At 29.9% G+C, this 25,356-nt stretch overlaps 1 protein-coding gene across 14 annotated transcripts in view; it reads left to right on the forward strand.

The window, feature by feature from the left end:
- LOC118194022 (cell adhesion molecule Dscam1-like) overlaps nt 1-25,356 on the forward strand; it is a 234,218-nt gene that overhangs the window by 119,040 nt on the left and 89,822 nt on the right. The window contains exons 1-4 of one of the 14 annotated variants that reach the window (XM_085819467.1): nt 8,753-8,932; nt 9,698-9,976; nt 20,882-20,998; nt 21,312-21,485. The exons of 11 other annotated variants lie outside the window; for them this stretch is intronic. In XM_085819467.1, coding sequence (XP_085675593.1) covers nt 8,872-8,932; nt 9,698-9,976; nt 20,882-20,998; nt 21,312-21,485 — 631 coding nt within the window. In that variant the 5' untranslated portion in view covers nt 8,753-8,871. Of the gene's footprint in view, nt 1-292; nt 572-3,082; nt 3,203-5,815; nt 6,005-8,752; nt 8,933-9,697; nt 9,977-20,881; nt 20,999-21,311; nt 21,486-23,073; nt 23,265-23,951; nt 24,234-24,792; nt 24,916-25,356 lie in introns of those variants that run through there. 2 more of the 14 variants (XM_085819460.1, XM_085819451.1) reach the window with 2 other exon arrangements.

Raw genomic sequence — 25,356 nt, forward strand, 5'->3', positions numbered from 1 at the left:
CATTAACCACACAATAAATTATATCAATTAATTAAATTAATTAATTTATTTATTTATCAGCAATAGAAGTGCTGTTCTTACATCCCTTTTCAAATGTTCTTACATAATTTGTTTTCTTTTGTTAATTTAAATAAGCACTTTCATATTTGTATATTTTTTATTTTCGCTAATGCGAAACGTACATGATATTAATAATACTTTAGTTGTATGTATTGCTATATATGTATTTATTTTTCATCATTTTTTAATAAACGTATTCCAAGTTTATGCTAAGCTGAAATATCCTTCTCAGATGCCTGGAAAATTCAACCCTTTAATTTTCCTGTCGGAGCAAGAGTTGGCCAAAGGGTTTCAACAGTTTGCACTACTTCAGGTGGAAAGACACTGAACTTTGACTGGCTAAAAGATGGCAAAAATGTCAGAGAAATGCACCATATTAAAATAAGTACTGTCTCTGATGTTTCCACAATCATAATCGAACCAGTATCAGAAAGTGATTCCGGAAATTATACGTGTGTGGCCAGTTCAGATGGGATGACTGACATGTATGTCGCTACTTTATATGTCTATGGTAAGTTTTATGTAAATAAATTATAGCTTCAACTGGATAAAGTTAGGAATAAATCTGATATCTCTTTGTTTATTTTTTTTTATATTTCATATTACTTTTTTGAATGCTTCATTTAAACTTTGATTAAGACGCTTCAGCTTCTCAATTGTCTCACATTTCTATACGAAAACTTGAAATTTAAATTAAAAATTAAATAAAAATTAATTGATTCCTAATAAAGCTATAAATATGCTAAAATATTTTTGTTACTTTACACTGATTTTCGATTATATTTTGACTATTTGATATATATTTACGAAAATTCTATCCATCAAAATAAATTACAAATCATTTCCTGGCTTATATTAGAATTACTAAATAGTCTCGGATAACTAGACTTTAAGCTACTAATCTTAATGTTATTAGTAATGTAAAACCTTTATGTATTAGTAATGTATTTATTAGTAATGTAAAACCTGTATGTTATTAGTATTTGAGCACGTGAGAAACCAAATAAAATTTTAACGATACTGACTATACTTTTCCTTTTTTTAACCTTGAAGATAAATTTATAATTGAAATAAAAGCTAATATTTTTAATTATTAATTTTTAATTATTAACAAAGATTTATTAAAGCGAACTTTCATTGGCGATTTTATTGAAGGAACACAAATAGTTTTTCTTACTACGCAAGTTATGATCATATTTGCTTTTTCTTCATCTTTAGAAAGTCCCTTTTGAAACACCTCCCAAAACAGTTTATGGCTCCATAGGTTGTATTCAGTCAATTATATTTAGCTTTGAACCCTAAAGGGAAATCATGTAGGCACTTTAAAAGCTATTATTTCTGAAGCCACATTGTAACGATTTCCCAGTGTTTTGCTGCCTTTTTTCTTACCCAACAAATTAAATTCATTATTATTTATGTTAAAAATCTATCCTATATTTCATGATTTGTAAGTTGTCTATAATTATTAAATATATACAGAAAACAGTAGTTTTCTTAGTCCAAAAGATGGATTTTTGTTTTCCAAAGAAAAATAATAATTATAATGTCATTAATAAAATTATCATATGAATATTGCAGTACAGAGGAAGATGAATATAAAATTCCGGGAATTAAATTATTTACTTTTCGTATTTGGCATAATTATTATTGAAATTAATGTTTCTTATATTTATTCTGTACATGTTAAAGCATCAAACATTTGTGCTATTATGAATTATCATAAAGCAAAGGCAAAAAGATAATGGCTTCAATTATATGTGCAATTGCAGAGTTTTAATTTTTATTTAAGATTATAAAGGTTAATTTCTTCATTCAGATTTTTTAGAAATGGAATGTGCTGCTTTACATTTTTCTCCATAAAGAGCGGAGGCTTGATATTTCTTTGCTTTCACGCACTATAAAAACGCGTGATTTCCTTGACATGCCTTTTCCTAAAATAAATTCCATATTAGTAGTATATCCAAGTAGAATTTTTTCTAAATTTATCGTTATGATTTAATACCCTACAGTGTTTTAGTAGTTATTATTTAGCTGAGTCCTGGATTTCTGTTCTGTTTTGTTAAAGCTGTAAGTCTATTACCAGTTGAGGAGACCAAAGAGCTTTTATTTATTTTCCATGTTGTGAAATCAATAAAGAAAGTCATTTAAATGAAATTTTATCTATATTTCTTAATAATATTTCGCAACAAGTTGTGTTTTGTTGTATGTTCTTAGAATACAAAAAACACAGTCTAACACCATATCATAAGTAGATTACAAAATTTCATTGATTGTATATGCTAGGTTTTTTTTTAATATGGAAAAGGGCACGAAGGGATGTCTGCCTAAAGGGAGGAATGCTTTCAAGAAGGACTTTTTAAGGTAAATTGATTTGTGTTCACTTTATACATAAGAAAACCACAAAACTCAGCCATGCAGCTAGCCTATTCGTCAGTGATTTAACCCGGGTCGAACTCCCAGCATTTAGCACTCTTAAACACTTGGCTATTGGTGGGAATCGTCTGCTTCAAAAATGAAATTATTGGAACACATAAAAGAAAGCACCTCTCTATATTTTTTTATTTTATTGAAATAATGATCTTCTTTAGAAAGTGAAATCTAATTTTTATCATTTTGGTACTTTCTTAGCTGTACAATTTGTCGTTCCAAACAAAATTCATAAAGTTCCTCAAATCGGAATTCTTTTCCAGACTTCAGTTTTAGTTTTATTTGCATGTAAAGATTAAGTTTTATACCTCCATAGTCTGTATTCAGTTTGCAATAATAGGCATTATTTATATTTATTTAATGATAAAATTATATATCTGGATACTGTAACCTGAAGTTTTCAGGAAATAATTCAAGATTTTTTAAGTTCTTGTTTTTCCAGTTTAATTGTTTACTATCGCCATGATTTCTTCTATTGATGCCAAAAGAAATTATACTTTTGTGCTTCTGAAATTTTAGTTTAATGTAAAACATGCTGAAGTATACTGTGAAAACTTACATAAACGTGCTTATAATTCCCTGATTCATTTTTAAGTTCCTCCGGAATGGCTGAGTTTACCGACTGATAAAGATGTACTCTCAGGAGAAAACGTGCATCTACCTTGTGCTGCTACTGGAAAACCTAAACCAAATATCTCCTGGAATAAGTATAATGGTAAGTATATAATCTGGGGCAAAGGCATTTTAACTAACTAATATTGAGTTTATATTATCATCTTGTACAATCTGATTTAAATCATGTAACGTCAAAACAACGTTTTTATTTTATATTAATTGAACGTTTCGTTTTATTAGCATCTATTCATTGAATTTTCAGTATTTAATAAAATAATTATTATCACGTACCCAAATCTAGGTTAACAAGCTCAATTAAACTCTAATAAAATATTCATAAGAGGAAAATTAACAACTAAAACCAATTAATCTACAATTTTTGTAGGCTTAAGTAATAAAAATTAGGAAATACTGATCTGTAGTACAAACTGACTAATTTTATTTGTGCATAACGCACAATGAGATAGAATTAGATTACAAATCTGGAAGCAATATTTATTTATGGTCTTACCAGTGTACCTCGGACAAAAGATAATTAACTTTAAACAACTTACTGTTATAGAAGGGTAACTATTTTTATATAACTCAAGTAAAAAATGTTATTCAAGTCAGGTATCGTCTGTAATATTTCCGTTGTTTTACACGTGTAACATAAATACGAATTTCCCTCAGGTTCCATTATAGTCTCCTTAAGTCTTCAGTGAACAACATCCTTCAACCTTTCCCTTAAGATTGATCTCATATGATTTGCGCATTCAAATAAATAGATAACGTCCTTAGTCTGAAATGAATTGCTAGCTAAATTCGCCACTAAGCAAATCAAGCAATCAGTGTAACTTCCCATCTTTTTAATAAAGCTCATGTTAGCTTACTTGTAAACTTACTCATTTGGTTAATTTTGAAGAGAATGATTGAATTGCAAAATAGAGTTGATAAGAGAAAACCTAAAACACTGAAGCGAAATAATAGTAATGCTATAATCTGACTGAACGTTTCAATTCATTTTCTTTATAATTAATATCTTTATAGAATATTCCACCTTTTGAACGTTAAAGTATTTTGATGACATCGCAAACGCAAGGTTATGTTTTTGCTTACGATTCTGATTCTGAAAACCATATGCTTCATGTATATGCGGTTTGGCATTTAGAAATAATATAAAGTATTATGCTTTAATATTAAAAGGAAATAGTTTGCAGGGTTTTCCTTTATATCAAGGCATTTTAGTAAAATGTTATCGAACGACCTCTCATATTAATTAGCAGATTATATTAATTTATATATATATATACTTATATGCAATATGTGTGAACCACATATTGCATATAAGTCTAAACCTATGTACGGAGGCGCTGTTAAAAGGGATTAAAACATTTTATGTATATTTATCTCTTACGTGTCATTTCTGTATATTTATATCTTACGTGTCATCTGTGAATTTGTAAGTTTATTCTATTTCGTGCTGTGTTGTAGTATTTTTTGTTTTTTAATGTATCTCTGTAAGCCTTGTGCAATGCTATGTGGTTCACAAGGAATTTAAATATTCAAATAAAAAATAATAATAAAACATTTTATGATATTTCCATATTCCATGGCAGTAACTCTGCAGATCACAGAGATATACTTATTAATATCTCAAAGATGAGACCATCAACAAACTCAGAATTTCTATTCCTCGTAGTACCTCTGAATGAGTAAATCTAGAGAATTTACTTGATTAAAATTAAAGTTTTGTGTACTCCATTACCAAATGTATGTATTCACAGCTGAGTAGGTAGAAGTGAATTTCATTTACACGCAAAATTATCTATGGCTTAGCAGCATTCAAAGTCATTAAAGCAAAGAACACTAAATTGATATCTTTGCTTCAGAACCGTTTGGGTTTACTGTTTCCATGTTTAGTTTAAAATTACTGTTTCCATGTTTAAAATTACTGTTTCTATGTTTAAAATGGGCTAGAAATTTTAAGTCTTCTACAAAATTCTTCAAATAGTTATGATAGATAAGTTCATGCGTCTTTGTTTGACGCCCTGTAGAGCAAGACCTTGCACTTTTATTCATAAATTTGCTTCCGAATGGCAACAGTAAGTTCAGTCACTTATGAATTGCTTTGCCACTTATCCTGGGTATAATTTTCAAACATCCGCTTTACTTTAGACGAATAAATCATTAGATGCAGACACATGCAATTAATAAACCTTATCGGCATTTTTACATTCGAAAGAAATTAGCATAGTATAGAAAGAATACTGCAGTTATTTAATAATAAATATTATTAAATAAGAATCAAATCTTCGTTACGCTAAAACAATCCCATCACTTTGATAATTATTTAAATAAAGGTTATAAAAAATTAATCCTCTTCTTATCCGTTTAAATCTCCTAGTAGTTCAATAACTCCAAAATACGGAAATCAGTGCATTTAGTCTTATGTAGATTAATGTGCTAATGTAGATTTCAAAACTCTTAAGATTAACAAAACTCTCTCAAATTTATGAAGTTAAAGTTTTATTCCCTTTCTTGATTACTTTTTGGAATATAATGTACGATATAATAATTTCATGTGCGAAGAGAATCTGAATAACACTTTGCTGTCTATTATGTACCCACCCTTTAAATTTATCTTATGCATGAAAATATAAGTAAAATTATATACTTATTTCTTCTTTTAAGGATAAGATCTCTTATTTAAAATGTTATTTTTATATTTCAGAAATAGACGGAAAATTCTATTCTTTAATTATGGATCATGCAAACGCTGGTTCAGATAAAGTCATACTTCATAGTAATGGTTCATTGAACCTTATTGGAGTGAACAAAGAGGATGAAGGTGTTTATCAGTGCATTGTTTCGAATGATGTTGGTGCGCCATTAAAGAAATCTGCGAATTTACGTGTCATTGGTGAGAAAGAAAATATGTCAAAATAATGAAATGTAACAAAAGTTTTAATGCAGTCAAAACTATTCTATTGATTATGTTATCATTAGTTCTAAATGAGTTTTCGTAACAAATAAGGAATTTTCAGAGTTCCTTTTGGGTATGCATTTTATTTTCGAAACATTTCTCTAGCACTTTGCGATATCTTAGCCTTTATTATCGATGAATTAAAAGTTTTATAAACGAAAATAATGAATTTTAAATCATCCAGGGTGTGTTTTTTGTCTCAGTGTCTGTCTTTTTGCATATAGATGCATTACTATTTCTTGCAAGTAATTCAGAAAGTCTTTGTTAAGTCTTATTAAAGCAATAATTTGTATTCTGATAAAAAAGGTGCTTGACAGTTTAAAATATTTTTCTGCGTTATGTGAATCATTAAACACAGCCTTATTTCATTATTAATTATTTTATTATGAATTCATGTCACTTATGTTATTATTAATTCATTTTACTCCACTGTGACTCATACAGTCTCTTCTATAGCATTACTCCAAAGACAATATGTTCTGTCAATCGAATATGTTTATTTTTAAACACTCTGCTCATCCATAACACAGTCCTATTATTCCAAAAATAAAACAGGATAATTTTCTTTCATATATTTTGATTCCGAAAAAAATACAATATATCGACTATAGCGTATAGCAACTTCTTCGGATAGTTCAATCTTAATTTTTCTGAATTAATAGACGGGAATATTTTTGTAATCTTGATGGAAAACAATAAACGTGCTGTACAGTAAAAATAGCAAGTTTTATATTAGTGTTTTTGACGTTGCATTATCTTACATTTTGCATACAAAAATCTAAATTCATGTTATTACCGCCAACAGCAGAATAGTGCTTTAATGACATGGTAAATCGCTTTATCGCACATTCTTTCATCATCATTCCGAAACATAAAGCTGCTTAATATATATGATATTTACGAAGATATTTCATTAAACTTATGTATGAGAGCGAAATCCTAAGTATTAATATTTTGAAAAAAAACTTCTATTAAGGTGAGTTAATTTGTATGACATAGTAACGAAGTGTTTACAAAATGCACTTCTTCTTGGTACTGAGGTATTGCCGAATACTTTGAACATCTATTGATGTGTTGTTTGCATTATAATGTAATGAGTGTATGTTTTCAACGTTTAAAAACAAAACGAAGACGTTTCAAAGAGGTATTTTTGCATTACACGTATTTTATGCTTTATATTTAAATACTGACACACCTAATAGTTACACTTAATGTAATAATTGAAGTAAAACGTTATATTAGATTTCGTGGGTTCGTGGGTGCTATCCTGAATTCCGTTTCTTGAATTTATTTTCATATCCTTATTCAGATAAAATTTCGTGGGTCATAAATTTTATTATACTTGAATTAAATTTCATACAGCATATCAATTAAGCTGAATTACATTTGTGCAATTTCAGTTATAAGGTATATTCAGTTTGCTTAACTGAATTCCCAAAAAACATTCTTTAATTTATCATTTTTGTAATATTCATGCTATGAACTATGAAGCATACGGTTATTTAATGTTATTCTGTAGCAGCGAAAAAGAAGTTCACAGCAAAATTTAAGTCTTTTGTTTCAATTAAGTTGTAAATTTATCTTATAAAATGTATCTTATTCTTCGTGATTACTGCTAACAGATGGCTCTTAATGTAACACGAAAGTACTGCGTTAAGCACTAGGGAAACATTAAGTAACAATCGATTTCTAATTCTAGACTACCTTGATTTATGCATAAATTTAAGGATAACATAAACTTAAAAGGACGTTTTCTGAGTCTTGTTTCTAATTTTTGGTGAAATAAAATTGTAATACGAGACATCCAATACACAGCTTTTGCTGAAATATTTGAAGCAAGATAAAATTCTTCTGATATCTATTTTATTGATTACGTACAGTTTCTAATACATAACTAAAAATTGCAATAATTTCTAATAAATTGACTAATTTCTAATGCATATTACTTCATGCCGCAGTCATTGTACAAAACCTAACACAATGTTAAGTGTTAGTACATGTTAGGCTGCTACACACTTAATGTTAAGCTGTCATCACACATGTCAATGTTGCGCTGATTCACTTATTCACTAAATAGCTCAAATAGCAGAACTGTAATTTATTTTCAGGCCGTCTGTGTATAAATTCATTGCTTAATAAAAGTCGAAAAATGGCATTTTATACAGTGCTTAATTTTTGTTTTTTGGCCTGCAACATATTTTAATGCAACTGATTTCAACTTAAATTTTGCTTTTTATGTCATTTTGGAAATTTAAGTTTTAGTTATGAGGAATAACCTGTATTTTTAAAACTAGCATTTATTTCATTCCGTAAATATTATTAATTTATCACTAAACATTTATGATGTCGATTCACGAAAATTCAGTGTTTTTTCTATTTATTATTATTATGCTAATTAATAAAGCATAATAAACTTTAATATATGACACATTCAGCAGTTGTAGTTATAATTACCATTATATCATAAAACAGCTTTAATTTAGACTCCATAATTCAGTTGCGTTTTATTCACTTTTATTCGTTATTTACTTCGTAAATTATATATATCTAATGTTTTTATAACTATTTCAGTTTATAATTTCATGTTTTACCACTACGGGGCGCAGCATGTACGTTTTGATGGTAGATACTTGTACCTCAGAACTTGTTGGCCATTTTAACAGTGTACTTTTTGAAAGCTTGATATTACATGTTTCAGTGTTTAAATCTCATTAGCATAATTATTATTTCGAACGGAACTGAGTTATTATCACTCAGGCAAGGAAATTAGTGGATATACGTGTATACGGAAGAAGTTAGAAAACATGCCATTGTTGTTTGTCTTGTTTGGATGCTTTAGCGTCACTTCGGTTTCCTCTGAACATGGTAAGTAACATATTTATTAAATATTTTTATGTTAGACTAAGGAATTGAATCAGAAATCAATATAAACTGATAGCTTCTAAGCAATGCCGTTTACTATTTAAATGTTATTATAAATATTTGTATTATTTTTTTAAACTTCCTGAACACTTTATATTAGTGTGACGTTTTATTTTTTTAATCTTTTCTTCTTTTTTCGTGTGACATGCTGTAGTTACAAGTGTTATTATTTTATAGTTTTTTCATTTTAATAGAGAATTTGCATACAATAATTTAAATGTGCACATAATTGTTACTCTTCATGTAAAATAAATGTCATTTTAATTCTTTGAATAAAACAGTTTAAAATTATAGAAACAATTATTCATCTTATAAAATAAAAACATTGTAATAAAATGTTGTATGTATTAATAAAAATTTGTTTACTTTGATTTTAAGATAGACTACATTTTTGATTGCTAATATACTTTTAATTCTATATTTTGAAATTCATTAAATTAATACAAATGTACTAGTTAATGTTTTTTAATTTAATTCATGTGTATTTCTGTTTATTAATTCAACCAAAAATCTTCATATTTTTTATCTTTATTACCTCGTCTCAGTACTGAAAAACTAAATATGTTTCTGGTTAGTTAAAAGAATTGTGCAAAATCACTTCTAGTGTAAATATAGTATACTAATAAAATATAAATAAATATAGTGTGAGTGTTAACAACACTTTTTGGAAGACCTGAAGCAGCGTAAACAATCTTTAATTGTTTTCAGAAAACTGGAAAATTCAGCCATTCATTTTTCCTCCGTCACTTACTGTTGGAACAAGAGCTAGTACTTTATGCTCAACAACAGCTGGTAAAGGTCTTCAGTTTCAGTGGCTCAGAAATGGACAGCGCTTGGACAAATCCTCTAATATCCAAATCCGATCTTACATTGATTCTTCGGTGATTCTTATTGAACCTTTGACTGAAGATGACAGTGGGAATTACACTTGTGTTGTTAAATCTGATTCACATACGGATAGTTTTACAGCGACTTTAGTTGTTTTGAGTAAGTATATACTTCTTTCTTATTAAAAATTATTTTCAGTATCAGTAAACCGTTTTAGAAAAAGATCTAATTAATTTATATTTATTCTCTTTTGAAGTTTAATTATTTCTTTGTGATTTTAAAAAATCATTAAATTAAATTAACATCAAAGTTGACATTTTAAGTTCCTGTTCAGTCTTATATATCAGTTTTATCTGTGTTATTGCATTTTTCCTATTTATTAATTTATTCTTAATTCTTATTTATGAAAAGTTTGCTATTCGTTGTTTTATTTTGAGTAATTTATCATGCTGTCAAAAATTTCTGTCCTGTTATTCAAAATTACCTCAATCGTTCGATTAACTAATTTTTCAGATTTACATAATTGTTCATAGTATATTATGTCTATACAAAGGGGCCCACCAGCGGCCGACCGGTAAAGTCGCTGAACACTGGTAGTTCGATCTGAGGTTCGAATCCCGCGAACGGGCTGGCTGCATGGGTGTTTTCGTGGTTTTCCCCATGTGTAACGTGTATACGAGCCAGTTTCCCTTAGAAAGTCCTCCACGAAGGCATCCCTACCCTTAGGCAGATAGCCCTAGTGTGCTTTGCCATAATTAAATACACCAACACCTATATCTATACACAGAGGTTTAATATAATTCGGGCTTGACAAATTATTCAATCTAAAATTTTAATTTAATTTTGAGCTTGACAGATGATTATGCATATGATTAGTTGCGATATGAATGTTTTGTTAACTCTATTTTGTTTAGTAAACTTTAAAAACACCTGGCTTTTTTATGAAGACATATATTGCTTTACGCTAAATGTTGTTTGAGATGGTATTAATCGCCTGATTTTTAGCGAATAGGCGAAAATTATTGAAGCTCTGAATACTTTTCATTTCAAAAGATGAAACTATTTACGCTTAACATCGAATGAATAAAAAATAGGCATATAATTTCAATAACATATGACAAATATTCATTAATTTTTAAACATCTGAAAGATCTGAAACATCTGCATTACTCTCATATTAGTTTTATCTCAAAGAACCTCTCCTGCTGTTTATTTCTCATTTTGATTTTTTTCTCTTTTTCACAAAAGTGGCTACTTCGCATATCCTACCTCCTGCAACAATTTTCAGCATGTAATCAGGAAATCATTTGATTTACTCTTATAACTATCAGCTTTTCCTCCAAATTTAGAGATATTTTTGAACATTCTGAAACAAATATTTAAATGTCCGCTTGAATTTACAAATATTTCACTCTCGGGCCTTTACTAGAATCATACCAAACTCTGCTAATGACCCTTCACACATGCCAATCTAAGTTGTATATAGATTCACTTATGTACTTCAAGAAAACGTAAGTGTCAAACGTTCAGTCTAATATTTTAAGCACAAGATCCATAAGTGCAATGATATCATCCATTATGAGATGTCTTCATAACGATGCCAGCACCTTTATGAATGTTGTTCATATGACATATAATGTCTTCCTCAACTGCTTAAATGTGCTTACAACTATTCAGCATGAAAGGTTATAAGCATATTTAGGAAAACAAATGCTTAACTTCACATAGAACAACCTTCACATGAAACTGTAGGTAAAATCACTGAAATGTAAGTTGAAACCGCACATGCATAACAATCCCTCCATGTACAAAGCACAGCTTTCCAGAATATTTTTTACTATACTTTGTTTATTCCTTCATTAATAGGACATGAAATAAAATAACCTGAGTGATAAATAAAATCTGTTTTGGGATATCGGTGACAGATGCTGAAAATTGGTTGCAGTGAATACAGATAATATTTCTTAGATTAGGTTTCAAACATTGCAGCAATTACATTATCAACGCTAAAATCGTACTTCAAGAAATATAACCACCATTAATCTAGAGCTTTACATTTCTGTGGTGAATAAATACTGCGGAAATAAATGAAACTGCACTACAAAAAATAACTGTTTCTGAAATGTAATTAACTGTACCTTTGTAATCCTTTTCAGTATGTGATGCAATAAAACTAGTACATTTTATTCGTATATACGCTTTTTAATCATCTGTGTTCCATTAATTCCTCTCTTCAGAAAGGCTTACACCGTAAAATTTTCCCTTTATTTGGAAACATTAAAGTTAGTAAAAAGAAAAATACATGCATGAGTAAACATGATATTATAGTAGCCTAAAACGTTAACAAGATTTACATTTTAGTCATTAAATATTCTATAAGGTATTTCTCCCACTTCCCTAGCGTGCCTTCGTGGTGTAACGGTAGCACGCTGGGCCAGTATTCCAGAGGTCCGTGGTTCGATTCCTTGCGAACTCGGTTGTTAATTTTTCATATCTCTGGCCTAATGTTTCTACAGTGGCGCCCGAACTAAAAGGGTTGTGGATGATGATTCTCCACACCCAGGATTTGGCGACTAGGTCCCCTAAAACCCTATTCGCCCTTTAAAAAGGGGAGCATATAAGGTATTTCTCCCACTTCCCTAGAGTGCCTTCGTGGTGTAACGGTAGCACGCTGGGCCGGTATTCCAGAGGTCCATGGTTCGATTCCCAGCGAAGGCGGTTGCTAATTTTTCATCTCTCTGGCTTCCAAAAAATCCTAATGTCTCTACAACTCTACTTCACAAAGAATTACATAGCGTATTCTTTTAGTTAGTCAGTAATTTTTAAAAATATATCTGTATTTTTAATACACACATTAAAACCTACAAGTAAAGGGAAACCAGAAAAGCATAATATTAAACTATATTCGATGTATGTGAACTTTAACTTTATTTAAATCTATTAGCATTTCTAATGTTTTCTAACAAATGCGTTCTAATCGGTATTTTTGAATTTCGATTCGATTTTCTTCGATTTCTAATCGATATTCTACTTTCTCTTGCATTATATTATTTAGCCCGTTTTTCATTCTATTTCTTTTATCAATTATCTCTCTAAATTATTTTAATACGTCTCATTTACATAAGCTAAAATATTAATTTAATGAATTTCTATCCCATACAGAAACTATTAACATAGCTTAGAAAAAATGTATTTTCTCGCATGTGTATCTTAGCAGTATTGTTGTGGTTGCTTAGTATTCAAAATATTTATAACTGTTTAATTTAAATTTAAATTTACTAAACGAATAAAAAATGTTTGATATTCTATATTGAGACAGTATTTTCGGATTTAAAACAGAATATGAGAGCTCCTCTGTAATTAAAATTTAAATCAGCTTTTTCAAATTTTCGTTCACTTTTTAAACGGTAAAAATATTAAAAGGTACACTAAACAGAATCAGTTTTAAAACTTACCGGATTTCATGATTGGTTACTTTAAGGCATTTTTTCTTTGTTATTTTAAGGAATTTTAGGAGGTAAATTTTATTAGAAATGTGTGAAGCGTTTTGGTTATATAAAAGGGTCTTGAACCTCGAATAAAAATTAGTAATATAATTTTAAGGGCATCATTAAAACAGCCCTTTTCTGCCTCCACCCTAAAAAAAACTACCCACTTTGCACTAAGCTTTAATAATTTACGGCTTCTCTGCATTAATAGTCATTAGGCAGAGAAAACAGTATTACAGGTACCGAAAGAAAACCGCTTTGACTGCAACTTACGTAGAAGATTATATGCGAAGTTTCATTGCTATTGAAGATGTTAAGTTGGGTTATTTGAACATGACAAAGCTATGTGGGCTGTCTGCTTTAAGAGGAGGGATGCCTTCTTAGAGGTCTTTCTGAGGGAAACTGGTTCGTTTTTATGTTACACATGGAGAAAACCACGAAAAACAACCATGCAGCCAGCCCGTTCGACTGGGATAGAACCAGCCATATTGAACTACCAGTAGTCAACGGTCTTAACCACTCGGCCACTGATAGAGCGCTTTTGAAGAGGCTTAAAATCTCAAGCTTTATTTTTTGAACTGATTGTTATATGTGAGATCAATGCATGGAATGTTCCCCAACCAAAATACCAGGAACAGGAGCTCTTTCAGAAGACGCATAAGAAGACATTCTATGAGACTAGTATAAAATAAGTGTTTCATATATATTCACAGTTTAAAGTAATAACACTATACAGCTAACTATATGGCAGTTTCACACTATAGTTCTATACATTTTCTGAAGTAAATAAAGTGCATGTATGTCAATGAAATAATAAATGTGCTATTCTTTCGATCCCAGGTGGACAGTCTCTGATTTCTTAATACCATTGTATCAGTGTACATGTTCTCAAACTTCATATGATTAACTCGGTACTCATATGATTATAAAAAGACATGCTTATGTTAAAGTACTTAAAAATGTGACTTATTTCAAGGATCGGCACTCAAAACATTTTCAAGTTTAGAAACATTTTATTTTCCTATTAAGTATGTTGAACCTATATTACTAATGGAATATGTTATCTTTATATAACTCATAGCTGTAACTAACTATATAATTTATGGTAAAAATTACTTTGGCTGTTACAAATGCTCAGATCTTATTTTAAAAGTTTTAGTTTAAGGCTTTCTTGCATTAATCTTAAGCATGGAAAGAGAAGAAAATTACAGCATTCGAGGGGAAAGCTGAGGCTTGTAGGTTTGGTTTAAAGGAAAAAGTTTTGGTTTGAAAAATATTGTATCTACACATCCCGTTTTTCATGTGAGTTACTTAAACCAAAGCTATTTAAAGTTTTGCATTTTATTTCGATTTTCTTTCTTATCGTGAAAGTACAATAGTTAGAAAACATTTTCCTAAAATACTGTAGTATCAAAAGACATGCTTTTTTCTAATTTTAGAGTTACACGCAATCATCTTTGAAAATCCTCAGTCTGAATGCATAATCATCTAGTAAGTATAAATGATCAGTGCATTGAAGGAAGAAAAGTGTTTAATAAAAGAATACAGAAGTTACGTAATAAGTTGGATCGATGAAAAGCGGGTATCCGAATTTTATTTAAATAAGACTAAGGCCTGTCAACTTAGGCAACTTTTTCTATTACGTGAGTAATATGATTCTCCAGTTTCTGATGTTGTTTTCATCTCACTTTTGAAAACGAATGGACAGATTTTCTTCCAGACCCATTCAGTATTCTAAACCAGTTCTTAAAATATATAAAACAGACTTACGTAGAGAATCGGAAGATGGGAAAACAATAAATTACGTAATTTTAAGTTCGCTTAAGTCTGAGTATTACAGTATTTAAAATCATTATGTGTAACATAAAAAATTTACAAAATTTCCAGTAATTAAGTATAGCAGAAAGAATGGCATCTTGAATGAACATAAAATTATTGCTAACATGCATGCATTCATAAAATGTATTAAAAAGGTTCGCTTTAAACTTTCGTAATTGCTTTCATTTATCCTCTATAAGGGAATAGTCTCACTAACGACAAAAGTAAGCATTATTTTTGTAATGTTACATATTTGTTATTATAACGTCATACAAATCATGGAAATTTCATGGCCATGAAATGAAAGTATTCTGGTCACTCTGATTTTTATCTCTAATGTATTAAATTATTATTTCAGATTTCCCCAAAATCATTAGCGAAAACACGGTATGATAAATCTTCCATTTCTTGAAGTGTCTCAACGTGTTCAATACTGAGGTTGTCTCAACGTTTTTCTTTCTGCCGAAAACTTTCTTTAACAGTAAACGTTCGATATCTCATATCTAGTTATTTTGAATGTTTCCTTTCTATAACGTTTGAGAGGTTTCAAACAGTAATCAATACAAAAAATATTTCTTATCATAAATTCTACGTCTAATAATGCCAGTTTCCACTCGAATAAGGTAATGTTTTTAATATTAAAATACCGAATTTAAATTTTTAATGTCAAACTTATCTCAGTCTAATTTCCTGATAAAGCAAATTATTACCAATATGGGAATAAAACTACTTTTGTAAAAAACTGAAAACTTTCAGATTTTATATTACGCCCAGAGGTGCATTTTTTAATATTTTGTGTGTTACCTTTATTTATGAAGTATTATGTTCTTTGCACTTAAACCACATAAATTTCAATTCAACACAAAATATTTAAAAACAGCATATATTTAGAATTTCCGATAGACAGTCTCGAGCTGAATATAAATTCCTACAGTGAATATAAATTTCGTACAGTGTTGCCATTGCTCGCTTTGAAATCGCTCAAAATTTCGTTCAAATTTTACAAAATTTGAAATAGATAATAAAACAAATTCGTAATTCAAACTTCAGGTTCCAAGGTGCCCATTTTCAGGTGGAGTATTACGCTATTCAAAATTTAATGGCTCTAGGTAACGTTCTTTATCAACAATGCGAGAAACATACCTACATTCATGAGCATTCTCATACATTTAATTTCTTTCAAAATAGTACAAAGAGACAATATTTGATGGCAACAATCTGAAAAGTGATTCTGCCTTTTACAGTGATTCAACGTAAAATGCCGTTTCGAGACTAAAATAGCCCTTCTGAGCTGACGCTCCTTTTGGCTCCCAGTAAACTAAACAAATAGCAACTAAAATTTTGTTCTGGTTGCTTATTACATCGAACGTAAAATAAATTAAACAGAAAAATCGAAGCACCATCAGTTTCAGAACAATTACAACAGCTAGATAACAATCATGTATAATCGCTAACAATTACAATTTAATTACATAATTAAGCAATCACTTAGCAAAACTTAAAATAAAGATTTTTCATTTCAGGATTACTCAGAAAAGAGTGCAAGTCGAAGCGACAAGTATTTTATTGAAACAGGAACTATTATGAGCTGCAGTTAAAAATTCGTAATGTTTAAATTCCACGGTCGCGTAACTGATATGTTCATTAAACTTCCCGTTTTTTCGAGGTAATGGCACAGAGAAATCTTGAATACCTCTGGAATTCAACGCATGGCATTTCAACGACAATCAATAGCCAGTTGTTTAATAAGAAATATACTTTTTATAATCGAGTTCTATAGTTTTTAACAAATAATAAACTCCATGTATTATTGCAAATACATGGCTATATACTTTTCCAGAATATATTAGAGATTATGAATTCTTTTAAATATGTTATCGTTGATGAGACGGAAAATTCATCAAACCTAAAATACCACTAGTAAATACAAGATAACCAAGAAAGTCAATATCTAAACTTGGCTGATTTTCTAAGCGAAATTTGTTGTTTCTAAAATTCGTCATAGATTCGGTTTACGTTGTAATGTATGGTTTAACTTTATATGGTGCCTAATTATTTCAGTGGCCGTATATGTAGCCATGCGCTGTATCGTCCTGTTCTAAATCTTCCAGTAACGTAACACGAACTCAGGACAAGGTCCGAACAAATTTACACAGTTCGTATAACAGCAGAAGATCTGTGCTGCTTTTGGGGGTGTAACAGACCGTAAATGTAAAAAAAAAAAACTTCAGTCTTAAAATGTGAAATTTTACAAGAAAAACTGCACCTATACGTTTTGCCTCGGACCTCAACTCATGCTAGCAAGCATGGCTAGAAAAGGGCAGACAGAGATTGCTGACAAAAGCTCTCTCCTAACTTCACGAAATCTGTTCTTATATGCATTTCTAATTTGAATCCTGTTGGAAGCCAACGAAAGTAGAAATGTTGGTGCAAGCATAATCACTAGAAAAAAGTTTACGCCAAAACGGGTGCTTGTTTCATTTACAGTCACATTTGAGACACATTCATTTGAGCTAACGCCACTTCGCGCTAAAAATACTTGAAAACAGTATATCTTTAGAATTTGCGATAGGTATTTCCCGGCTGGACATAAAAATGTTTTATTTTCTACAGTTTTGGCATTGCTCGCTTAGAAATCGTTAAGTTTTTTTAATCAAAAATTCGTTAACGTTTTACAAAATGAAATAGAGAATAAATCAAATTCCAAATTCGGGTTTCCAGGCACCCATGTTGGGGTGGAGGACTATGTTATTCAAAATTTGATGACTTTAGGTAACATTGTTTTTTCATAATACGAGAAACATACACATATTCATGCATATTCTTCATTATTTAGTTTATAAGGTATTTCTCCCGCCTTCTTAGCGAGCCTTCGTGGTGTAGTGGTCTGCACGCTCAGAGCGTAATTGAGACCACCGGTGTCTGAGTGATTAAAACCGCTGATTACTGTTAGGCTGACCTAACGTCGATCCCAGGTGAACGGGTGCATAGTGCAGGCTTCTCTATGCATAACGTTAATATGAGCAAGTTCAAATTAGTATAAAGTCCTCCACGAAATCATTCCTCCTTTTATCCAGATAGCCTTTGCATGCTTTGATACATTAAAATAAATTAGATACATTCCGCAAGAGAAAAAGAGGAAGAATGACCTTGCTTGTTTGCATTAGCTGTACATAAGTCACGTGATCTCTGAGGTCATCTGCATTGTTTGTTTATAAAAAGGTATACGTAAGTCACGTGATCAATGAGGTCATCGGAATGTATCTCATTAATCTAACCTGTCTACAACATAGCATATGAAGTCGACAGTTTCAGGACGTCGGACTGCCCCAAACCTCCGATTTTAAAAAGCTCAATATTTATGAAAAGCAGTTAAATAAAACATGATAAAACAAAGATGCTTGTAAATACTGCATTCGTAATTTCGTGATTTGGCATTTATGTTGCTATTAATTAATAAAAATCTATATTTATAGTCATAAAATTAGTCCTTCTGGTCTAATAACAACAATCATGGACTTACATACAATCCTACGCTTTTTTCAAATGTTTCTCTCATACCCTTATGTTTAATATAATTAAGATAGGTTTCCTCTACAAATTCTGACATGAAACGCATTTCTACTAAGATAAATAGCGCTCACGTCCGTCTCATTACCAGTTAGTTTATGAGGTATTTCTCTCGCCTTCTTAACATGCCTTCGGGGTGTAATGATCACACTCGGCGCGTATTTCGAGAGATCCATGGTTCGAGTCCCGGCGAAGGCATTGTTCATTTTTCACCTTTCCTGCTTCAAAAAATGTCTCTGCAGTGGAGCTCGACCTAAAAAAGGGGGAGGATGATGATTCTCCACCACGAGGATTTGGCAATGGGGTCTTCTAATCTCCAGTCGCCCTTTAAAACAGAGAGTATATAAAGTATTTCTCCCGCCTTCTTAGCATGCCTTCTTGGTATAGTGGTCAGCACACTCGGCGCCTATTCGAGAGGTCTGTGGTTTGAGTCCCGGCATTGCTCATTTTTCATGACTCCTGCTTTCAAAAAATACCTAACGTCTATACAAGTTTAATCTGTTATAAGAAATAAACTGCGTAAAGACTATTTATAGGTGCATAGTGAGGTTGATTTATGTACTCTTAGTTACCAATTAAATATGGATAAATTCTCTTGTTTCTTCTACTGGTTTCCACTGAGGTATGTTATATTGAAAGATGTGGATTTTGTATTTTTCTCTTGATATTAGTAATTACGGTACATTGAATGGTATGGAAATGCGCCAGTTGAAATACTCCGTTCATTAAGTAAATTGCATTGCTCCAGTCTTGAATAAATTTTTTAAAGTAGAAATGCCATTATTAAGGAATATTTCCTCCAATAATTGTTCTAACTGCTATTAATATAAAACACTTTTCTAACTGCTATCAATATAAAACATTTTTGCATTTAACTTTTATTTGCAGCAGGTATTGAATCGATCGAGGTAAAAAATCGGCTTCACATTATTAAATAAACGTTTTCTTTTAAAACTTTTCTGTCAGGAACATATATGTATTTATGCCTGTACTTTCAACATTTGGACGTAGAGCAGAGAAATTCGTAGAGGTAATGAATGACCTGTTTGATAAAAATAGCGATAAAATATTAATTATATATTCCTGGGTTACACTCCAACATCCTAATCGTTTGTATTTTCAACGGCCCAGTCTCCGAGAACTCTACATGTTATTTAGTATATACTTTGGTATATTTTAGTTCAGTGCCTAGGAACGCTCGGAATATTTTGTCGTATAACATTACGGCAATTGCTTTTTCAGTTTATGTCATTTCACCTTTCAACACACGAAAAGTTTCACAAAGCATGCTTTACATTTTTAAGGATACCTGTCTTCATTGTCATGGGATTATCTTTTCAAGCTGCATTATTTTTACTCATCAAATAAAAAACTAGTGGACATTAAAAAATTAAATATACCAAAATAAATAAATAAAAACAAATAGATTTTGGGAGGTAGAGCATAGAATAAAGAAAGAATCTGTATGCCTAGAATCCAGATAACTGGAATTTTATTGAAATCTAATCCATGCGGGTTCTAATGTATACTTATTATTAACTTACTATTATTTAATTCTCTTAATTTATTCTTAACTTACTGATCGTTTAATCTTCCCTATGCTTCAGACGTATTTTTTAAATTCTATCTAGTTTACATTCTAGTGTGGATAATGAGGAAGAAACATAAATTACAGAATAGTATTCACATAAAACTACCGTGTTATTTAAAATAAATTTTATAAGGCTTATCTTAAATAAATGCAAAATTCGGAGAAATGGTATTTTATTACATATTATTTAAGTCAGCCACATAGATGTAAAATATACGAAAACAAATATATTAATTCTTGTTACTCATTTATACTGTTAATCTGAATGTTGTCTCAGTTAAAAGTTCTTGAGCTGAATGACCACGATTAGTTGCAGTCTATTTATTCCAACAGCCAGAGTCCAAACGAATGAGCGTTTTCTTCAAAGTCCGCTGTATAAGAAGCAACCGATTGTATTTGAAATATTTCTTTAACATAAATTTATGTTTGGGAAACAAATACAGAAATGTTAATTTATCATCTGAATAATGAAAGCATTAGCTAGTTAACATATTTCTCATGATGTTTAATAATTTAGTATGCAAAAGTCTTATTTTGGATTTTATTTATTTTATTTTATTTTCTGTGCTTTACTATATAATGTATTCTTTGTCATAGTTCCTCCTTCTTGGATACAGAGGCCTGTCGACCAAGATGTTTTAGCTGGAAATTCTGTCATTATACCGTGTCATGCATCCGGAAAGCCTGAGCCTAACATCCATTGGTCTGTTTCAAGTACGTTCGATGTTTTTATTTTAATTCCTGCTAAATTCTCAATTTGCTTTGATTACATTCTTGCTTCAAAAAACATTCTTGTTTTATGTTGCTTCAAAAATATGTTTGCATTTTCTATCTAGTTTAATGTTATTTAAATAATTATCAAATTAATTCCCTTTAGCATGTGCATGCTTCGACAATTAAAAAATCCTCGAGTTATTTTTGCGTTTAATAATTAATAATTGTTGTCTTTATTTATCTTTTATTTCCTTTTATCTGATGAAATATTTTTATATCATCATTTTTGAATATAAAACTTTCACTTTTCTAGATCAAGAAGATGCTTCGTATTTCGTGATCATCAATAATGAAAGCTTGAATGTATTATCAAACGGATCGTTATATATTCCTTCAGTTACAAAGAACTATCAGGGCATCTACAAATGCAATGTTAGCAACGGTGTTGGTATTCATCTTGAGGCCACTATGGCTCTTCGAGTTATTGGTAAAATTAAGCATATTAAATAAATTAGTTTCCTGCATAATAAATTTTAAATATGTTTTTCAAGATACTACATGGTAAAAATTACCAAATTGCTGTGATATTCACTATTTTTTACTGATTTGCCTTAATCTAGCTCGAAATTTCTATTTTCGTTTACGATGATTTCCCGAAAAAAAATTATGAACTGTATATCAATTAATACTGCCTGTTTGGTTATAAATGTCCATGAAAAGTATAGTTTAAGTTTGCTACTGCGTTTTGATCTTCCATTTGATGTGTTCAGCTCAAAATATTTTGTACTGCTATGAAATATAAAAAACCATTTACAGAAATGTGTAATATAAGTATTATTCAGTGCAAACTATTGCAAGGAAACGAAATTAAAATTCTGTATATTATATCTTAATGTTATATGTTGCTACATCTTCGGTGATATGACGTGATTCTAAAATAAGAAATAGATTATCATTAACATGCTTTTTTACGTTGTAACACTTCTAAACTGTGAAGTGAAGTGGAATCAAAAATTTAGCCGCTGAATTACCTCGAATTGCAGTGCGTAAAATGCATAAAAAGGTCTGTCGATAATTACAAATGGAAGTATTATTGTGAATCTGAAGTTTACTAGCATTCATATTAAGTTACTTAAATATTTATGATGTACGTTTCTGAAGTCTTTAATCTGAATGGATGCCAATCACATTTACGTTATGCACACTGAAACTGCGCTTTGTCATAAATACAGATATGTTTTGAACTGTGGTTATTGAATATAAAGTTATAAGGTATTTCTCCCGCCTTCCTATCGTGCCTTCGTGGTGTAGTAGTTCTGCACGTTGGACCGGTATTGCAGAGGTCCGTGGTTCGATTCCCGGCAAAGGCAAGAGCTAATTTTTCATCTTTCTTGCTTCCAAAAAAAATAGCTAATGTTTCTACAAAGTTACTGAATTGTTGTTTTACTAGCAATTTCGTCATTATTTTAGGTTACAGTATAATAAACTTTTATGGTTTTCTTATTGTATCTTATATAAAACATTTCAAACGCGAAGAAGCATAACGGGTGTTTCATTACAAATTTTTCAGTTGAACATAGATTATCTGTTGAAAACGCGTCATTAATGTTGCTTAATAATTAGAAATAATAACTAACAAGATCTAATGTATAATGTTTATATTGTTAAATTTTCTCTTTTTTTAAAGTTATAGGTCATTATTTGAAAAAGAAAAATGCATTTGAATTACATATTGTGCTTTTTATTAAAGACGTGGTCATGCAGGAAGAAGGAAATGCATTTTCGTTGCTACAGGTTAATCTAGTGCATCGCTTCGTATTTTTACTAACAAAAACTTGAGATATTTGTTTCATCAAAATGGTTAAAAAATTTACTTTTAGCTAAAATACGCTAAATTATTTTCTTTTAGTACAATACTTTTTTGATTTTATTATAAATATAATTAAATTTTCTAATACAAAAATTTTTGTAAATAATTGTGAGTAGTAACTCCTATTTTTGACGATATGTGGCGCTCCTATCATGTAATCCACGGATTTGTTATGCAAGCATACGCGTTCTTTTAACGGTGTTGAACATTTTCTTTCTGATATTGTATCTTTAATACATAGCTTAATGCAAATATTTTTGTGTTATTCCATACAATCTGCGTCAAAGAATATTTGTTCGCTAATGGAATCCCAAAATAGCAGAAACTTTCTGCGATCATGGTACTCTTGTAGTTTGGCACTGACGATAGTAATTCACTGCTTGGATTTCGCAAATGGTAAGTGAATTTCATTAAATATTTTTTTTCTTACGTAGTGTTCGCTGTTTTTTTACTTGTTTCTCATATTACTGTTGTTGTCATATGTACCGTATATTTAGCCTAAATCCCTAACATTTTTAATGAAGGTCTGTTGCGTAATTTAATTTACATTGTCGAACGATTTTGTGTATTTTTCTTCCGTATTACAAAGATCAGGACTTATTAACATCAGCCGCCGTATGTTTGTAACTGTGTACAACGTGTAATAAAACGCTTTTTAAAATGTTAATCTTAAAATGAAATCAGAATTTCAAAGAAATTGCTGAAAATGGAGATTTCTTTAGTTTTCAAATATAATTAGAGTGACGAGAAATTTCTCAAAATTCTCTGCTTTTGAAAGATTTCTGAATTTGTAAAAAGTAATTTTTGAATTTAAAATTTATTCATTAATATTATAAAGCTTATATATACTTACTTAATGAGATAAGGTGTTATGTTTAGATAACATGCTATCCAAGCATAAATTAGCAGTTTAATTTCAAAATACATTAACTATTTTTTACATGGATAAATAAATAAAAGTTGGATAAAATTATATGTATGACATAAAAATAATTTCTACTAAAAATTAAGATAAATTTTCAGCTTTTAATTCATCTTTCTCATTTCTTAGGCTTTTCAATACATAATATATATTTTTTCTAGGGTTGCCTAAAATACAAAAATTTGTTTTTCCTGATCAAGTTATTTCAGGATCAAAGACAAGTGCAACATGCACTGCTATCTCAGGAGCACCACCTTTGGAATTCAAATGGTATAAAAACAGTCAGCCTATAAAAATGAATCAGAAAACAAAGGTACGAACTTATACTGACTTTTCTGTTATCGTTTTGGAAGATGTCGATCAAAGTACTAGTGGTAATTACACCTGCGAACTTGTCGCAGGATCTGGATCTGATACATATACAGCACATCTTGAAGTAAAAGGTATGTATATCTTATCTTTCTTACTTGAATAAATTATTATAAATCAAACAACATACACTATTTTTACGATATTTACTACGCGTTAGTTTTAAATATTGGATTCTCAATATTTTTGGTAAATGTTAGTTATTATAAATATTCTAAATACATGAAATACCTGTATTCAACATTTATTAAAATAAAATTGGACTTAGCATGTTAAAATTGCAATTTAGTTCTAATGTAAAATTTTATTGCCTCTGACGGTTTTTGCTTTTATACATTTTTCACTGAAAAAGGAACTTAAATCTTAATTACTTTCTGTTTAATATTTAAAGTATACCTTGTGAATATATTTTGAAAAATGTGTTTGATTACGATAATAAATTATTTCGCTATACGTTTTTTATGCTAATTTATTATAACTTCAGTAGTAATTATTTTACATATATTTAAATAGTTTATCGACTTAAGCTATATGATATCCTAAACAAAAAATTATCTAATGGAGCTAAACTACGTATATTTTTATCTATATTTTCCTAATTATTTATTTATTTAAGGTATGTGTTTTTATTAGAGCCACCAAAATGGATTACACAACCAAGAGATACTTCTCTAAATAGTGGTGAAAATGTTTCTTTGGAATGTAGTGCATCTGGTCATCCTCTCCCAAATATTACCTGGAAAAAGTCCTTGGAAGGTAAATTAATGTTTTCAATTGAATTTAAGTTCTTATGGACAAAAATATGTATTCCTAAGTAAAGTTAATAATAACACTTTAATATTAATGTGATATAATGATAATGTGTGATTCCTGACATTGAATATAGTATCAAAGTTCAGAATGAATAAACTACAGGCAGAAAATGAACTGTTAAAGAAACACGAAATTTCCGTTTTCGAATTCTAGGCTAACATATTTTCTCAAATATTTCAAAACCGAAAGGTGATGATTTAACGCTTAACTATGCTAAAGTTAATTTACTATTAAGGAAAATACTTCGAGGTAGTCATAAGAATTTGAAGATTCTTAATTTTATATTTTAATCTAATTATATAAATAGGATTAACTATCGAATATAAAATGTTTTTGATATGGCCGAAAAGGTAGTGTTAAGTAACTAGGAAAAACGTTTGTAAA

The sequence above is a fragment of the Stegodyphus dumicola genome, chromosome 6, assembly GCF_044657685.1.
Source record: "Stegodyphus dumicola isolate Sdum_Otavi_A_Nest chromosome 6, ASM4465768v1".
Lineage (NCBI taxonomy): Eukaryota > Metazoa > Arthropoda > Arachnida > Araneae > Eresidae > Stegodyphus > Stegodyphus dumicola.